The sequence below is a fragment of the Drosophila simulans genome, chromosome X (assembly GCF_016746395.2).
Source record: "Drosophila simulans strain w501 chromosome X, Prin_Dsim_3.1, whole genome shotgun sequence".
Classification (NCBI taxonomy): domain Eukaryota; kingdom Metazoa; phylum Arthropoda; class Insecta; order Diptera; family Drosophilidae; genus Drosophila; species Drosophila simulans.
Genome location: NC_052525.2, coordinates 2,149,224 through 2,168,148, shown reverse-complemented (window position 1 = coordinate 2,168,148; position 18,925 = coordinate 2,149,224). Strand labels below are relative to the sequence as shown.

Below are 18,925 nucleotides of genomic sequence, written 5' to 3'. Positions count from 1 at the left end.
TGGCCAAGCTATGAGCTCTAAGTGGAAAAATGACACATTTATTAGGATTATAAAACCACCAAGATTACCTACATAGATTACATAGGTATTTCTTCTATTTCAGTAGGGACATGCCAACCATGACACGGATGCATCGCCACTCCAGTTCCAGTGCCGTGGTGGAGGAGTCGCGTGGCCGGCGCCGTGGAGTGGGCGTGCCAGGAGTCGGTGACGCGAACAAGGAGAATTTCGGGGTGCACTTCATGAGCAGTCCCTTCGGCAATGCCAGTTTGATTGCTCTGCAGGATTTGAGCAACGTGCACGGAAAGAGTCCGCAGCGCAGGAGTTTCAGCGAGGGCAGTGGTCCGCGGCAGGCCACGCCACAATTGGCGGCACTGCGCTGCTTGCCACGCACCACCGGTGGTGCAGTTGCTCTGGAGGATTCTCAGCTCTCCTCGTCGCGAATGGGCGACACCACACTGGACCGCATGCTGGATGCCATCATAGAGTCGGCCAGGAAGGAGGTGAGGTGTACGAAGCCACTGGCAGGCGCCGGCGCCACCACTTCGACCACCATTCTAGCGGATAATGCCGAGTGGAGCGAGACCAGTGTCCACGAAATGGAGGTGCGCACGCCCACCCACTTGAAGCGGCAGCGGGTGGTGCGGCGCAAGAACCCACACAAGACTACCACCATCAACCAAACGCAAAGCCACCAAGCCAAGAAATTGGAGCCACTGCAGCTGGTTCCCAGCACCAAACGCTGCCTGAGCTTCTCATCCAGTTCCGCCTCGAGTGATTTGGACGAGGATGAGCAGCAGGTGGCCAAGAGGAGTTCGCTGGCCTCCCCCACGACCACACCACCCTCCCACTGCACCACCACCACCAGCACCACCAGCAGTATCAGCAGCAGCGGCGGCAGCAGTAATAGTGGAGCGGACGTGGAGGCCAGTCAGCGGGGCAGCATCGATGTGAGCATCGCATTCGATGCCAAGGAGCAACAACTTAATGTACATGGTGAGTTCCAATTTAAATTCGTAAAAACCCAACTCAAAAACTCCCATATAATTCCAATAATTTCTGCTATCAATGTCTATCATTTGCCACTTACTTTTCTGCAAAAACTGCACTTCAATTCAATTTAGAAACTTTCTATATACACCAGACAGACGGCACTCAATTTCAATAAATAGGATTATCGTCTGCCTGAGTCTTGAGGTCCCAATCCCCCATACTGACCCGTCAGCCCACGAGAATCATTGCGAACTCACCTGTTAATTACACCTGTCCACCCCGTCCTTCTCCATTGCAGTGATTCGCTGTCGCGACTTGCAGCGCTCCCATGGCAGTGGAAACGGCAGCATCAACGCCTACGTCAAGGTGGCCTTGTCCGGAGGAGCCCAGCCACACGGATACGGTGGCCACTCGTCGGGGGGAAGCATGAGTTCCGGGTACCAACGCACCGCCGTCCATCGGCACTCGGGTCGCCCGTACTTCGATCAGCGCTTCAACTTCCAGATTTCCAGTGGCGAGGAGACCGCCGGACAGTATCTTCAGTTGGCCGTGTGGCATCGGGATCGCCATTTAAAGTGAGTACGAGTACGGTCGACAGCCAAGAAAAGCACAGAAAGTATTCCCTGAAATTGAAGAGCAAATGTTATATATTATATGATTACATGAAAGGGGGTGGGGTTGCACAATTGGTTGTTAAATTTGAATTGCTTATGCAAAGTACTCTCTTCCAGTAGTTCCAATATAGTATAATCATATCTTAAAAGAGAATGCCAAACGTATTCAATCAAAGTATCAATTGCCATATATGTATAGCCATAAAATATGTCCATATTGACCCCTTGTAATGCGCCTTCTTGCGCGTGCCATCATCGTCCTGTTGTAAGTCATTCACCCCTAAACGTTTATTGGGGGAAGTTCTGGAAGAGATTGGGGAATGGCGACGGAGGGCGTGCTCCGCAGACAGGCAAAAGACCAAGTCTGGTTAATTGTGGCGCTCTTCCTGGCCTCGTGGCACCTCCAGCGCCTTTCGCCTCCCGCCTTTCCTGGTGCATTTCCTGCACATAAACAAGCGCTCGGCGCTTTCCCCCGGAAGTTCCAGCTTGCCAGCGCAGGCGCAGTGGCTCGGGCATGCGACTTCCAGCGACTTTCCCGGGCTGACCTGCGCTGCTGCGTGTTTTCCCGAGTTTTCCCAGCTCAGTTCCCGTTACTCAGTCCGAGTGGCAAGCTCGCGTGAAAAGCGGCACAGAACGGCGAACGGCAGAACGGCTGGCGAAGCTCGAAAACGCAGGAAACGAGGCAAAGTAAGCCCAAGAAAATGTATATCCTTGCGGGCCACAACGCAGGCTTAAATATTCCATTTTGTTTACCTTTTTTTTAAAGTGCCTTCAATGGCAGTGTTCAATTCCGTTGCCCAAGAAAGAGTGCAACGAAAACTTATGTAACTGTGTACGTGAGTGCGCGAAGCATGGAAAGTGTAGCATAATTTCGGGCATGCTGCTAAACAAATTGCAAACAGGAAGTGGAAGAAGGCCTAGTGTGTGTGCGTGCCAGTGTGTGCGTGACTCGGAGTATCGTATCTATGTGAGAGAGAAGGGCCTTTCGCAGCGTGCTCGAAAGTTAATTAAAATTCAAGGACATTCAGGAGTGTGGTACTTGAAATTCTACAATAAAATTGGTCAAATTCTGGGTTTAATGCCAAATCGATGCTGGCGGTTAGGGCGATTATGCAATAATCACCAGCTCACGCACATACACACCCCTATCTTCTGTATTTTCCTTTGTTTTTCGCTGTCAGCAGCTAATTGAAGTGGCCAACTAACTAAATGTACACCCGGGAACCATATCACCTATTCCATTTTCCTGCCTCACACGCACCTGCCTTTATTTGTTGGCCATGCATAATTTAGGTTCACCTGGGTTGTGAAAACAGTCTAGGCCAAAAAGGAACGTTTTAAGTCAATTTACAAAACGACTGGCGGTTGAATAATTTATGGCCAGCTTTTCGGCACACAGTTGCGGAGGCACCAGTACGAAGGCCCCAACATTTTTAATGCACCTCCCGAACTGACAGCTGCGATTGCAATCGCCCCAAAAAAGAAACAACTATACATATATAGTACGAGTAGAAGCCCACGGACTCCGCAAGGAAAATCAATAAAAGTGACCCAAATACGCGCGCCAACTTCAGCTAAAGTGGCCAGTGGAAGAAGCAGCAGACAGAGCCTTAAGCCACTGTCATGCCACCCACTGGTCCACCCACTGGACCACCCACCGAGCCACCATACACCGAACCACCCGAACACCCAGCCAATTGGCCGGGCCAAGCGCATTTCCGGGCCACATGTCCGTAGTACGTACATACGTACTTTGTGGCATGTGGAAATGTGGAATGTGGCGGCAGCTTAGGGCCGCTAATTGATTTATGTCACGTACGACCAGGAGAACTTGGTGCCTCGGCACGGGCTTTCTGGGGCCTTCCACGGATTGGATTGGATCAGCTGTTGGCGAGCCACCTTCACTCACTTATAAATAGACAATGTCCGTCAGACGTTGTAACGTGACGCAAACTGACCAAAATGGGTACGCCATGGGCATTGGCATTATCCAAAAGCAATTGCGAGGGGCCAAGGATTTGGCGGACAATCGTTCGTTTATATTTAATGGCCATATTAGTTTTCGCAGTTTGTCCAAGTCCGTCCACAAACCCATTGATTCCATCATTCAGGGGACTTTGACAACCATCGAAGGCTGTAGGTTTCCTGTATGGAAATTTGAATACCTATAGGCTCATAAAATTCGTCAACTCATATATATTAGTGATATTTTGTGTGACTTAGAACTTTCCCACTGACTGTTTTTTCTACATTCCTTTTTAGACGCAGCGAGTTCCTGGGCTGCAGCACTTTTCCACTGAATGAGTTAGTGCATCCCGATTCGGGCGTCTCGGCAGGATCCTTCAAGCTGCATGCACAGGCATGTCCTCCGCCTACTAGCCGCCATAGCCAACCAAAAGCCAACGCAGGCCAGGATCAAAAGCAGGAAACGGAAGTGGCGAAGGATCAGGATAAACAGCAGGACGACCCCCCCGCAGAAATGGCAGCCGCCGCCACAGTCACGCCCCAAAAACCGATTGCCACTGGATCCGGATCGGGATCAAATTCCGCAGCGATGGCACTGAACGACGAGGTGATCAGCATTAGCATCGATAGCATGGGCAAAGAGGATCCTCTGCTGCCCCAGCAGCCCCAACAGCCCATGAAGCTCAGCAAGAAGGCACTCCACCAGCGAGATGCCGACGAGAATCTCTTTCTGAGATTCCTTGAGCTGGATCCGCCAGCGGATGGCAATGCAAACAGTACCACCACCCAGGCACAGGCGACGGGCTCCCAGTCCTCGGCGTCGAAGGCCAACGAGAGCAATGCCAACCATCTGAACAATGGGACATCCGGTGGCCGCAGACAGTCCACCATGCCAAATAGCGGAGGATCCAGCGTAGGAGGCGCTGTCCGCCAGCAACAGGGACGTACCCCATTCACCATGACGAAAAGACTTACGCGAACCGAGGAACGGGGCTTTGGATTCTCTATTGTCTGGACGCACCCGCCACGGGTGGAGAAAATCGAGGCGGGACTCTCGGCCGACCGGTGTGGCATTTTGCCCGGCGACTATGTGATCTTTGTGGACAAGCACAACGTCGTCACGATGCCCGAGGCTGATGTTCTGAATTTGATACGATCGCAGGGCTCGTCCTTGACGTTGGAGATATTCAGAAGGTCAGGCGCGGGCGCCACAACAATCACGTCGACGGACTTGGGCCAGAACAATGTACACATAAGCACCAGATTGGGCGCGGCAGTGGGCTTGGGCAGCGAGGAGCACACCCTGGCCACCACCGCCACAGGAACGACCACCGTAATGAGTCTGCAAAGGACCACCAGTACGAGGATCCAGCCGGTGGCAAATAGCATGAGCCGGCCGGCTACCGCATGCTCGGGAACCACCTCCTCCATCGAGGCGGCTAAAAGGAGGCTTCACCTGCCACAGGTCACCTTCAGCAAGGAGGTAGGCAAGGGTGTCTTCGTCTAAGGATTATTATTTTCTTTGAATCATTTCGTGTCTTTGTGTACATACTAATTTGTTAAGTTTAAGAGATTAAGTTATCGCCATGCTGGTTATCATTACGACTACCTATTATTTATCCTTTTTTTTGCCTAGCCTAGGCCTCTATTTTGTTTGAGAGTCCTTAAGCTTCGTGCGACTTCGCTACGCTTGACAATAAACTTTTTTTTTCGATCCCAAATGATTTTGAGTTTTTTTGATTGCCATAAGTTTGTTTCCATCTGCTGTTCCCATTGGTTCCCATATGCTACCAAGCTCGCCTTATTAAGCACTCTAACCTCTGACCCGTTTGAATGCCCACAGTCGATTGTGCCTATCACGGACAACCGTAGGCGCTTCCTGCTCCAGCTGATTAGTCGGGAGCAGAACTTCACGGCTGCCCTGCACTTCGGAGTGGACCGCTTTGTGCAGCCGCTTGGGGAACGAAAGGATCTGATATCGCCGAACGATCATCGCACTTTGTTCCAGAACATCGACGAGCTGCTCAGGATTGCGGAGGACATCCTGGAGCAGTTGTGCAGCAGCGATCAGCAGGACCAGGAGCCGCACATGAACTTTGCCTCGCGGGTCTACCTATCAAAAACTACAGCGATCTGTGCGGCATACAAGAAGTACTGCAATGGAATCAAGCGGGCGGACTGTGTTTTGGTCAATAAGTCCCGACAGACTGGCTCCGAGTTTATAGCCTTCATTACGGAACCGGCGGTTCCACGCAAAAGACCCGATCTCACCATGTTCATCCATCGACCACTGCAGCATTTTCGCGAAATTCTCAAACTGATGCAGTTGCTCGCTGGAAATTGCCATGTGGATACGGAGGAGCACAAGAACTTTAGCACGGTTATCAACGAACTGCAGGCCGCCTATCGGGAGATCACTGTGAGCAGTGGTCTGATGGAACCACTGGGAGAAGGTCGCCCCCTGCTCACCCTCCAGGATCTGGAGTCCCGGATGGTCTTCACCAAATGCAAGCCTTTCACGTTGGCCGTTCAGGGGCGCCAGTGGATCTTTGGTGGCGATTTGTCCCGGGTCGAAGGTCGCTCCGTGAAACCCTATTGGACACTGCTATTCAGTGATATCATCGTTTTTGCCAAGGTCAGCCGTGATCGAGTCCTGTTTATCACAGAGGAGCCCATTCCTATCGCCAATGTGGTTGACTCTTGTTTTCATATGCGCAAGAAAAGTGAGTGCGAGTCCGCAAGATCCGCTCCCAGCCTTGACATTCAACTTTTCCCTTTCAGCCACCGAGTTCCGTCTCACAGTGGATCCCAATGGACGCCTGGCGGAGAGTCCAACGGGTTACTGTGCCCCCGATCTTACCCGCACTCCCAAGCGAGGAGCCCGCCGCAAGAGCCTTATTTTAAGGGCACCTTCGCTGGAACTTAAGGCCGTTTGGCAGAATCTTCTCCAGCGGCAGATGTAAGTCATATGCCTCCCAGTGAGAAAACACACCACTCATCTACTACCTTTTCCCCTCAGCTTTCTAGTTAACGCCGCCCTTGGCTCCACGCCCTTGTCCAGTCCTTTGGACTCGCCGGATGTCCTCAACACCCTGGTTCCGCTAAGCGATATTGGTCTGACCACCGCCTCCATGGGGTCGATGAAGTTACCCTCGCTGGACAGCATCCACCTGAAGCAGCAGCAGAAACAGCAGGTGCGTCTCTTTCGCAGCAAGCGTTTGGACAGCGGTGATTCCTACGAGAATCTTCAGCGGCTGGCCAGTGCGGTTCGGCACCACTGTGCCAGCACCACCGCGAGCAGCGCCACCCAGACGCAGTCCCATCCGCAGCCACCTCTCTGCACCACCTCGCTGCCCTCGCGCACCAACTCGCCCGCCCGCAACCAACGCCATCCGAATGGTCAAGGTCATGTGGGTGGGTCGGTGCCCAATGGAGTGGGTGGTGTGGGATTCGGTGGCTGCAATACAAACAGCTCTTGCCTGAGCAGCAACGCTAGCTTGACTCAAACCCAGACGCAGGTCCACACCCAGACTCTGAGCCATTCCCAGACCCACTCGCAGACCCAAACCTCTGTGCTGTCCCTCTCCAGTTGCAAGTGCTTAACCGTCATTCCGGAGGTTACTAGTGAACCGCCAGTCAACCAACATGCCACGCAGAAACTCTTGGAGTTTAGCTTGAGCTCAGTGGGTCGATCGTTCATCGATGAGTCCGGCGGAGTGGTTGGTGGTCAGGTCTCCCTGACTACGCCAGAGACCCCCACACCCAACATCTCACCCACCACTTCGCAGCCCTGCAACTCGGACGCCTTTTCCAATGACTTCGTGGCAACCTCCACGAGCGGGAAAGGCCCGAATATACCACTAGCTGAATTTGGTGGCTCCTGGGATCTACTGGAGCTCGATCTCCAGCTGCACGAGGTCAATTTAGATCCCAGCTACGACACGGACGTGGAGGAGTGCATCTTTTTGGGCGACGAGGAGGACAGGGAGGGCACTGAGGGACACGGACACGACGAGGACAGTGACGAGGACGACAGCGTGGTGGTGGACGATCCCTTCGGCATGCTACCAACCAGACCAACGCCACCGGACTCGCTGGACCTGTGATTTGACTTCTGGCTGCAGTCAGACCCCGCTAACAGCCCCTTGCCGCACAATCTTTGAATCTCGACGAGCTTACTCAACTATGTTACCACTGAACTACCCAGAAACCTCTGCTCTATATCTCTAAATATTTAGCTCAATCGCCGTTTTGCTCTGCTTTTGTGTCAGCTTTGGCCAAGTTTTCCATCACTCACAATCAAAACTTTGCAGTGTAGTGGCAGCCTGTCTTTGGAAGATTGGGGATTGACCTTGCCAGGATATCAGAATCAGAAACCGAACAGTGAGATTAAAACGAGTGACACCCGAATAAGATACTTGAAACAACATTTAGGAACCTATCACCTGGATAAGAGCCATTTTAAAAATCCGCTGTGTTTCACAGATTTCTTTTCCAGTTTGCATTGCAAGATAGCCAGCTGACTTCACATGTATATCCAACTGTTATATAATAGCTCTAGTGATTTCTTAAGGCAGAAACACATAAACGGCCAAAGATTTTAAGATCCAGGTGAAAAGCATATGTGTTTAGCTGACTCTAATTTTGAGTGAGAAGTGACAATTATCCGTGGAAAATTGTACATAGACATATAATCATCGCTCTCTAAGTGTATGTATCTCTGTTGTGCATTGTATATACTCGTGTATTGACATCCATACCATATATCCCATTGAGTAACCCTCCCTTTATATGGTATTCGTTCCATCCAAGTCGATTTTGAATCGGGTGTAAATAGCAATAAACAGTTGAACGGGGCAGAGATTAAGGTTCGATGATGATTGTATGTGTTTGACGCTAGTATTTAGCTCTTTTTAGTAATGTATGTGAGTATACATAGTATACCCACCTTAGATATAGCCGTATATATATGTATATTAGCTAGTCAAATATACACCAAACAGATGCACAATCTGCTACGCGAAACCCCAACGGGGTTTGCGTTTTACAAGAGTTTTTAGCTTATAGATATATACATATATCTACATAGAATATGCATATATATATATATATATCACACTCTATTCGTACTAACCATTCGATTGAAACTTTTTTGCCAATCCAACAAAAACAAAAAACAAAGAAACAAGATAACCTACTTGAAATTATACTAATGTTAATAATGCTTCCATTTTGTAGCCAAATTGAAAACCTATTGATTACTGTTATTGCTGTTGTTATCCTACATTAGCCTAGTCCTAGTTTCTCCTAACTTCCCCGAAATTCTCGCCTCGGATCGGATCCTCCTCGTATGCTAAGTTGACCCATTAGCCAAATTTCTTGTAGAATCGCTCGATTAATCGACTAACTTAGTTAAGTTCACCTCGATTGGCCAGTTCAAATTTTAATCAAAATCGAAATCAAAATCTTAGTTGTATATATACTACTTTCCTATCAACATAGTTCAGTATGCGTTTCTTCATCTGTATTAAAATGGTGCTCAGTCGAAAGACTTTTGGCTGGATGGCGAACTACATGAGCTACATACATATATGTATCTGATCTAGCCATCGATGTCAATTAGCTGCGACAAGCAATTTGTTGCCTTAAAAATATATCTTCACGCTAACCACTTACATATATGTATTACCTAGCACTAGACTGCCTTTGCACAGTGGGACAAAATTCTAAAGAAAGTTAGTTTGATAAATGGCTAACCTTCTGAAATATGGTCCTGCAGTGTGGATTCAGTTTGTTCAAATTTCCACCCAGCCAGAAGTTTAAACAGACAGTTTAGCATACAAACAAACACACTCACACACACACACAAAGAAACACCCACACACTCTACGCACACAGACATCCATTTGCGATTTGAAACTGATTGTGAAATATCAAGCATACGCCGCTTTGTCTTTTGCGGTTCGGTTTTGAGTGTGCCTTGAGCAGCAAACAAGAAACTTCTATACACAGTATATATATACATGCTAACTATTTAGATTCATATTCATATTCTGTAAACTTTATGTACGTCTAGATATTTTCCATTTATGGTTTTTCGACATTTTACATAAAACGAGAGGATCGCGAATCGACCATCGATATATCGAGTCGATTGAGATTGAGATTAAGAATGCGAAGAGAAACGATGAATTCAAATAATAATAAAACCAAATGATTCTTTGACTAAAAACGCTTGTGATGATCTTTTTATTTCATTTCAAAAACCAACAAAAAAAATACGAAAAACAAAATAAGTGAAAATTATACCAAGTAGAAACCCACCGAGCACTCACTGGATAACCATATAGCTCCGCAAAACCAGATCCTGTGATCCGAAGAAAAAATATGCAAAAATCTTTTTAAGCCGTGCAAAAAAAGATGAAACCAATCAAAAACCAAAATTGATAAATTAAAAATTGTGATGGACTCAATTTTAGTTTTAAGTTCGAATTGCTTCTTTCTATTCTCCAAACCTACTTCAACTTCCATTGCTTATTAGTTGTTTGTTGTGTGATTGTACTCGCTATCGTAAACCGTTGTCTTGTGTCATATATATAAAATATTTATAGATCCGTAAAGTCCTAATGTCCCATTTGAGCCAATTTCCGTTGTTAGCCAAAAGCAAGCGTTTTTAATCAAAGATGGACTGAGATTATTGTTTCCGTTCCGTTTCACCGCTTCGCAAAAAGAGTTCTCTGACCCAAAGACAAAGCCAAAAAGCAAAGCAAAAGCAAACACAGGGCAAGACCCGAGCTAAGCTAAAGCAAAAAGCAAAAAGCAAATGAGCCCATCACAAATTTTTAATTTGCCAAACGACAGGCGGCAGTGGGTGGTGCTGGTGGTGTGGTGTTTGAGGCTCAAGGTCATGGTCCCCGGGTCCAGGTAACGTATTACTTACATAACCGAGCTTTTCCAGCAGCGCACCAACAATTCCCACGGACACGCCCACTCCGCCGCAGGAGTGGCCACCGATCGATCTGCGGATCGCTCCCACGGCCACAACCATGGCATCCACGGTGGTCATGTGGAGCAGATCGAGCTGCTGATCGACGAGAAGTGTCGCATTCTGAACAAGACAGGCACCCCCAAGTCGAGCGCCTTGCACCTGGCCAACTGGATGAAGGGCCAGCTGGACAAACAGCAGCAGCAAGCTCGACTGGCGGCGATCGCGCGATCGCAGGAGAATGTGAGTGCCGAGGACGAGCAGCTGATCTTCAACAGCGACAGCGAGCAGGACGAACGGATCACCTACTGGACGCGTCAGCAGCTGGAGAAGCGTACCAAGGAGCTCAATCTGGCCAAGGAAAATGGCGCCCTATCGGCTAGGCCCAATTTTGGGGGCAAGCGTCTAAGTGGCGTCGAGGAGTTGAGCATGAGCGCCACCTCGGATATCTACTCCACGTCGGAGGCGGAGGGCGTGACCAGTGTGATCAGTCAGTCGCATAGCACCACATCCGACAGTCAGGTGAGAAGCGATTATTTCCGTCCACAATACTGCTTCAACTGTAGTCCGTTATGCATAGCAACCTATTAACGCAACCAGCTTCAACCCCTCGCCGCTTACTTGTAGACTTCCATGCTAACCCTGCTCTTTCTTCCCAACTTTTTCCTGCTGCTGTTTTGTAACCCGCTGCCAGATCACCGTACGCTCGAGTCCCATTGTGCTGGACAAGCTGGCCGTTTGCCGTCATTGCCACAAGAATTGCCAGCAGAGCGGACCGGGTGGAGCGCGTCCTGGCGGCGGAGGCGGAGTCAACAACTCCAGCTCCACGCCCGTCCTGCTCTGCAATTCGTTGAAAGTGCAGCACAGCCAATCCTCGCCAAATCGCTGCTGCAAGCTTAGCAATGGTATTGCGGGAGCCACGGAAATGGCTAACCCGAAGAACAGCAATCGAACTGGAACTGGGACAGGAAGCGTGACCAGCATGTCCAGCAGCACTATTACAGGGGAACTGTCCTCCAAAGTGGTGGCCAGTAGCAGTCGTCGGGAAACCGGCGACACCGAGAGTGACGTGGCCCAACTGATAACCGATGAAATTTCCCAATCGCAATCAGAGGCCACCGATGACAGCGTCGGAGCGATGCCCAATAGCAGTAGCAGTGCCGGAGAGGGAATCCCAGTCACCGCCGCCTCCAAACTACGTCATCTAGATCCAACAGTCTCAGTTTCATCCTTGCCCAATGGCCATTGCTCCGCTGGCGTCGGTGGTGGTTCGCCAAAACCGTTGCCACCACCACGTCGCACCCGCGTTGTGGCCCAAATGTGCCAGGAGCCACCAAGGCCCAAGGCCAACCAGCAGGTGAAGGCCATTGTGACCATTACGGAGACGGCCAGGATAATGCGGAGTAGTCCAACGAAAGGCTCGGGTTCGGGATCGGGAACAGGCACAGGCTCGGTGGGTGGTTCCCCAGCCAAGTATGCGGCCTGCCACTGCCGCTGTACTCCAGAGGACTTTACCCACGCCCAACTCTCGCCGGACAAAATGGAGCACCAGACCTGCAAGCTACTGGAATCACCCAAGCAAACGACCACCACACTGGAGCAGAAACAGGAAGATGAGCAGTTGTCCCTGATGCTCATTGGGCTGGCTCAGCTTGCTCCAGCTGCCACACTTTGTGGGCAGGAAAGGATCCCCAAGGAGGAGAATAGTACACCCACCATAGCCGTGGTGCCGCCCACTCCCGATTCGGTGCTCACAAAAACCAGCACTCACGTTTGGGACAACAGTGGCTGCTCGTCAAACGGCGGGGGAACCTCCACCACCAGCACCGCTACCACTACAACAAAACAGCCCAGGCAGGCCATTATTGAGAATATTCCAGAGGACTCGTGCGACGAGTCCCCATTGGATGAGGAACCACCCTATCGACCCATGAGCAGTGCTCTTCGCCGATTCGGCACCATGTCAAGCTTAGAGAAACTACCTTCCGATGATCGAATGGATGAGGCCGATGAGCTAGATGATGATTTGGACTCATTTAAGGCAAATGGCCATGACGACAACAGTCCCCAAAACGACGAAGACGACGAGGATGCGGGCTCGGAACGAGCTTTGGTACAAAACGACCTGGGCGCCTCCAGTTCGTCGGGAGTGATTGTCAATGGCGAGGGCCTGGCCAGTGGTGCGTGGACAAATCGGGCGGGAGCCTATGTCTCCGACAAGATGTCCTTCTTCGAGGAGTCGCGCGCCTTCATTGATAAGTACTTGGGTCGCTGGAATGCTGGCGATGCGCAACAGCAGCACCAGGGAACCGCCTCGGAGACGGATGAGCAGATGGACGAGTGCACCTCGGGAGCCACCAGTGGTGAAGAGGTCTGGGGCACACCCACCAGTGGCGGGGATAACGATGATCAGGACTTGCAGCTGATCAATTCGGAGAACACACATTCGGTGAGCATTCCATATTTGTAGTGTACATTAATACATCGTTAATGAATCCGATTACGTACAGTCGCCAACCAAGTCGAGCACCTCCTTGAATGACGACGACGACACGGAGTTGATGATGGACGAGCTGTTAATGGCGCCACCTATGACTGCCAGCACGATTCGGGGATTGTTGCCACGGTATGTAGGACTTGAGGAGGTATTTCAGATTAAGTTGGCACTTGGAGCTCCAAGAAACAACCACCAATAATCACACACAGCCGGTAGAGAAACCCTAGGCAGCCGATCTCTAACTGTTGAACACCATACCGAGTATCTCGACTTACTATATCTGCCATACTTAGTATAGCTTAGTCTAGTGCCTCCATTGATCCTACTGTTAATAAGAATACGAACTTTCTTTTTTTCGTGTACTCCTTTGGAAACTTTCTTTCGTAGCTTTTACAGGTGTTTATCCTTTCGTTATCATTCGTTTCACACACACACACGTATCTCACATGAGCCTAAATTCGATTTGAATCGGTGTCATACATTGTATCTCTATCTGTAACCAATAACTTTATACCTAGTATTGCTCACTCATTTGCGGGCTAGTCCTAGATCTAGTCATAGTCATAGCCAGGTTATTAATAATAAGGCGAGGGTTCATACCTTTGTAGCATATCCCTCCATTCTTACATATATTTACCAACGTATTTACATATAACCTCAACTAAGTTTTGCTCAATCCAAATTGATATATCATTTATGCCATCGACACACAATCAACACATCGATCGACTGTTGCTAAATTCCAATTGAAATTCGTTTGCATTCGCCATACACACGTATTTTCGAAATCGTTATCGTAAATCGTATCCGTATTGTCGACGTAGACGTCGCCTTGAGCCCCTTTTTGAGGAGGAGACGGAGAGCGACGAAGAGAAGACGCAGCAGGACAGCGATGACATCAAAAAGGTGGGTCGTTATTACAGCAAATCCCAGTCACACGCCCCAAAATGTAACAAAACAAAAACATGGTCCCGGGTCCAAACGAAAATGCAACCGTGTTCAGTGCTCGCGTTTCGTTTCAACTCCGCACTCCGCTGCATGGCCAACTACTACTACAGTGGGCAACTGTACCCAAGCACAATAAAAGATCGGGAAGGAGAGCTAAATCTTGCTCCATCTGCAACGATTCTTTAGATTTAATCCTCCTGCATGTAGCCCTAGCCACACTATTAAACTAGCCTCGGAATTGACCTTGATTTGTCTTTCTATTTTGTCTGTATTTTCATAAACCATCGTCTGCAACTTGCTCATCTCCATCATCATCTTCATCTTCATCGATCAAACATCACCACCATAAAACAATCAATCAATCATGCTAACATGTTTTGACTTTGTATGAAAACTGTACTTTTAATGCCTGTCTGCTTAATGTGTTACTGTAAACCGTGTTGCCAAATATAAATATGTACTTGTACTTGTATAGAAGGTCGTAGTAAAATTAGTGAAGCTTTAGCCCATCCTGCAATACTGCGAGCTCATCAACATCACACGTCCGGACATGATTGACGTACAACCGGAAAACAACCATCACCCACCTCCTGCGAACTAGACCCATCGATTCGATCTTGCTGTCGACATTCCGTACTGAAAACGAACCAAGCATCCAACTCCTCACCCCCATTCACATCAAACTGCGCCAACCGCTGGCAGGAATCTCTATCCCAACCAGAATTGATTAGTTGAATTCTATTCCCAACAATTGGTAGGGGGAAGCAACGACCAATGGCCACTACCTAGAGGATTCGGCTGGAAGTTCAAGCGACAGCGAGTCGGTGCCACCAGCCCCACCACTAGTTCCTCGGCAAGTGGTGCCGGATCGGGAGGAGGATCCGTCGGCGGAGGGCCAGCAGGTGAATTTGGCGACGGAGGACCAGGAGGACTTGCACTCCAGCGTGGAGCGCCTGATTCCGAATCTGGCCACGAGTGCGATGGGGCCGCGTCCCTTGCTCACCACCCGTCTACTGCCCACCACGGCTATCGATCCTCAGCCGCCGGCAGTGCTGGTGGCCTCATCCTGCGAGTATCTGCTCGATCAGCGCCCCTCGAGCGTACCAGGACGCGATCTCGCCGGCGGGAGCATCAGCACCACCACGATGACATCCTCTCGGCCGACGCCTCCGTCTCCGGCGAAGGCAGCAGCGACGCCGATCGGGATGAATGCGATGATGACAACGAAGACGACGACGACGACGACGACGATGATGATGCCGAGTCGAGCTCCCTCATCGACTATTTCAACAACCAGCAACGCGAGCGACACTACCAGCTCCGGCGGCAGAGCCAGCGGCAGACCTCCGAGATTTGTACCGCCGCCACCGCCTCCGCGTCGCTTGCTCCTCACGCAGACCGATCCAGTCGCTGGTCAGGCCAAAACGGTGAGTTCCCAGTGTATTTATATAGAAAGACAGACAGTCTTAGAGGTAAACACCGTAGCATTAATGCACTTGATCCTCGCAATAATGAAGGTTTCCGTGTTTCCGTTTAGGAGCTACCTCGAAAAAGATCTGGCGCTACTGCTGACAGTGGCTGCTCGGTGGTTGTCGGCGGCGCCGCCAGCGCTTCGGACCCAACCGCTATCGGGTCAAGGACAATGCCATCAACACCGAGTACCAGCAGCTTGGCGTCGGCGGCGGCCCCAAAACGACCGTCATCAACGATAATAGAGACCTGCCTGCTGGGGGCACCCAGGCCCGCCTCAGCCACTTCATCAGCAACAGCCTCGAGGATGGCAAAGCCGATCCGCCAGAGTCCGCCCACCCAGCACCAGTCGCAGCCGAGGGGTCAGAGCTGCCCGGCTGCAGCGCCAGCACCATCGACGGCTGCGCCCGACGCACCCACTGCCCCAATGCCCCACGCTGGATGCGGCCTAAGCCCAAGGCTGGAAATGCGGCTGGCCCTCAACCACGACATTCTCGGGGACGAGGACTTGATCTGCTACGAGCCTGGTCCCGATCTAACGACTATTCTGGGGTAAGGGTGTCCCCCCAATCGACCACTAGATCAGCTTTAGTACTAAATTAAAATGGTGTCCCTATTCCAGGCACGACCTCTCCACATTTCATCGTCTGACGGGTCGCGATTTATTGAGTCGTTCAGCCACGAACAGGGTGCAGCCAAAAGAGGCTGTCATATCGTACTCTCAACAACGCAACTCAAAGATGGACACGCCGACGGTGAACCGCCGGCCCCGCCCCCTCTCAGCGGGCGCCTTGGGCGGCTCCACCAGCAACAGCAATCCGAACAACAGTCGCAGCAGCAGCAGCCACGGCAACAGTCCGCTCGGCGGTGGTTTAACCCGTGCCGGCGTCGAGCCAGTGGGCCACCAGCAGCAGGTGGGTCAAGCAGGTGGTGGATCTGCTGGTCGAGTAGGCGGCGGGAGCGGAAGCGCCGGCGGCAACAGCACCGCCTGCAGCTCCAGCAGAGGCGGGAGCAAATTAGGCGATCTGGAAATCTTAGCGAGACGCGAGAAGATATACTCCATGTCTCAATCGAGGAGTGGCTGTCGAGTCAGGGAGACGACGTCCACGACCACTCTGATGGCCATGGCTACGGAGATGCGTTCGGGGATGGATTCGGAGAAACGCGACTCTTCCTGGCCCAAACGAGCAGCTGCAGCAGCCTCTCTGACGAGGACGAGGAGTTCTACTTCGATGGACGGAGCGGGAGCCATCAGCACCACAACCACAACCACCACAACAATGACTGAGGAGGCCTTCCTTGAGACCGAAGTGGGCAGATCGAAGCGCTTGTGAGTATTACTCACACCAGACCACCGGACATGGAGCAAGTCAAATGTCTAACCCCTCCGCAGGATAAACTTTATTAAGCGTCGCAACTCCGAGATAACCGCCAGTAGCACCAGCAGCACCCCCAACTTCTCCGACGGCGCCTTTGGCGAGCAGCCCCAACCGAGCCACAGCCAGGGCAGTCTTCTTCTCCAGAAGCTGCCGCCGGGTCAGTCGCAGGCCCAGGACTCAGTGGAAATGGCCCAAATGTCGCCGCGCAAGGATAACGTAAGTACCCATCCAATTCCCAAAGGCTTTCAATCGCGTAACGACTATTTCGAATGCAGGACAAGCCATCGCTGAATCGCCGCCTTTGGAAGCAAATCACCAAGCGCAGACGCACCAACTCCGTGTCCCAAATAGTCGCAGGCTAGGGGAGTCACCACCCGTCGGCCCGTCGATCCGTCGATTCGTCGACCCCACTCGTCCCCTCTGTTACTTTCACTAACCGTGTTGTGTGGCTATTTCTTAGCCTTGATCCGCGATTGCCGTTGAGCAGCAGCAGCGATCGACGAGCGATGGCAGACAACAATTTGCACGGGACAGCCCGTCGATAGGCAGTAATCAACTGTAACCATATCACGGTGATCTTCACGGGCTGTCCCACCGAAAGAACTGGCAAAAGCTAAACCAAAAACTTAGTAGTATGTTAAGAATTTTGATACGACTTTGTAGCTAGCGAATCCCCCGGATCGCAACGATACCGGGCAGCTCTAGGCGTCCAATTGCGTCCAAAAAAACGATAAGCGATAAGCGATAAGCGACTAAAACGATAAAAATGATAGAAATGATAAAAGTCGATTCTCCTGCCAGCAGAGCCAAGGAACCGAGTCCCAGCCAAATATGATATAGACAACGAACGTTGGTAGTACTGGGCACACTCACTCACTCACTCCAAAATAGACATTGTAGACATTAAAAAACTTAACACATAACAAATAACACTTCAGTCCAGCCAAATGAATTAGGATCTAGAGGAGTTCGTAAACTGACTATTTTTTAGAGATCATGATTATGTCTTAGCTTAGCAGTTTTGGGTTTATGTTGCGGGATTGAGACAGTGAATTTGCCTTACGTATCCAATGAACTATTGTATGGGTAGCTTAACGTAGTAGTCTTTATACACATAACATTTACAGCCTCAGCAGTTCGTAGTAGTCAGTCGTTAGTAGTTGGTCGTAATAAAAGTTTAAGTACTTCAATTCCACGTTTTTCTCAACTATTTACAAACGGAACTTTTGCATCAGTTGATCTTATGTATATGTATATATACTTATATATATATATATATATATATACGAGTATATGTAGCGAGTCTTGGTAGTTCATTTCACATTGAAATTGATATTGGAATTGCAATTGGAATTTGAATCGGGAATGGCATGAAAATTGTTGAACGCAGCGCCCAGCTGGAAAACGCTAACAAATTATACGAATTAATAACAAACGATCAAGTACATTTATCAGCTTTAATAGAAAATCTAATATATATACATGAATCTAAATAGTTCTAGATATAGTTAAATAATTGACATATGCGAATTACTTTTGAATAGTGAATACGCGATCGAGTTATTAGGCATTTATCACTCACATTCACTCGAAGCATTCATTGATCCTGCACCGTTTACACCACGTGAGATATTCAGTAACTTAGTTTGTAAACTCAGAAAACACACAATGTATTTTACGTATACGGGGCTACTGGATGGAGTGTATTCAATATCTCGTACATAGATTTTTTTGGTCAATATTTGAATTTTACGAGAGTACTAGAGTGCAGACACGAATTTCTCTTGAAATTCGCGAAGAAATTCAATTATTTAAAAAAAAAAAACAAATTCCAAGGACAAGCATCTAAATAAATTCAATATACAATAAATCAAAATCGAATGCATCACCACAGTGTTTCTCTACTTGCGGTCCCTGTGCCTTTCCCGAATGTGCAGGCAATTGGTCATTTCCCCAGTGTTGTTCAACAGCTGCAATTCAGCTGAGAAACTTGGGTTTCAGTAGTCAGTAGTCGTCGTGGATCGTAATACACTTGCTGCAACTTTTGCAACTGTATATTTCCAATAATACAATA

General features: G+C 49.7%; 1 protein-coding gene and 1 long non-coding RNA gene across 15 annotated transcripts in view; one reads left to right on the top strand and one right to left on the bottom strand.

Annotated features, from left to right (window-relative positions):
- LOC27208245 overlaps nt 1-2,074 on the bottom strand; it is a 43,095-nt gene extending 41,021 nt beyond the window's left edge. For 2 of the 3 annotated variants that reach the window (XR_005544522.2, XR_005544523.2), the window contains exons 1-2: nt 1,830-2,074; nt 1,251-1,616 (exon numbers count right to left, since the gene is read on the bottom strand). This is a non-coding gene — a long non-coding RNA (uncharacterized LOC27208245). The remainder of the gene's footprint in view (nt 1-1,250; nt 1,617-1,829) is intronic. The other variant, XR_001600770.3, reaches the window with a different exon arrangement.
- Nucleotides 104-18,736, top strand: LOC6739950 (serine-rich adhesin for platelets). Of its 12 annotated transcripts, XM_039296579.2 has the most exons (17): nt 104-996; nt 1,292-1,568; nt 2,187-2,294; nt 3,870-5,055; nt 5,416-6,295; nt 6,354-6,531; nt 6,592-6,766; nt 10,534-11,079; nt 11,252-13,006; nt 13,068-13,183; nt 13,442-13,450; nt 13,879-13,960; nt 14,761-15,429; nt 15,540-16,024; nt 16,095-16,802; nt 16,866-17,067; nt 17,127-18,736. In XM_039296579.2, exons 1-17 carry the CDS (start codon nt 111-113, stop codon nt 17,211-17,213), a joined length of 8,349 nt encoding a protein of 2,782 aa, XP_039152513.1. In that variant the 5' UTR covers nt 104-110; the 3' UTR covers nt 17,214-18,736. The 12 variants fall into 12 exon arrangements, with proteins under 12 accessions (XP_039152513.1, XP_039152501.1, XP_039152500.1 ...); XM_039296567.2 differs by lacking the exon at nt 2,187-2,294; XM_039296566.2 differs by lacking the exon at nt 2,187-2,294 and having other exon boundaries at nt 10,531-11,079.
- Nucleotides 18,737-18,925: the final 189 nt, after the last annotated feature.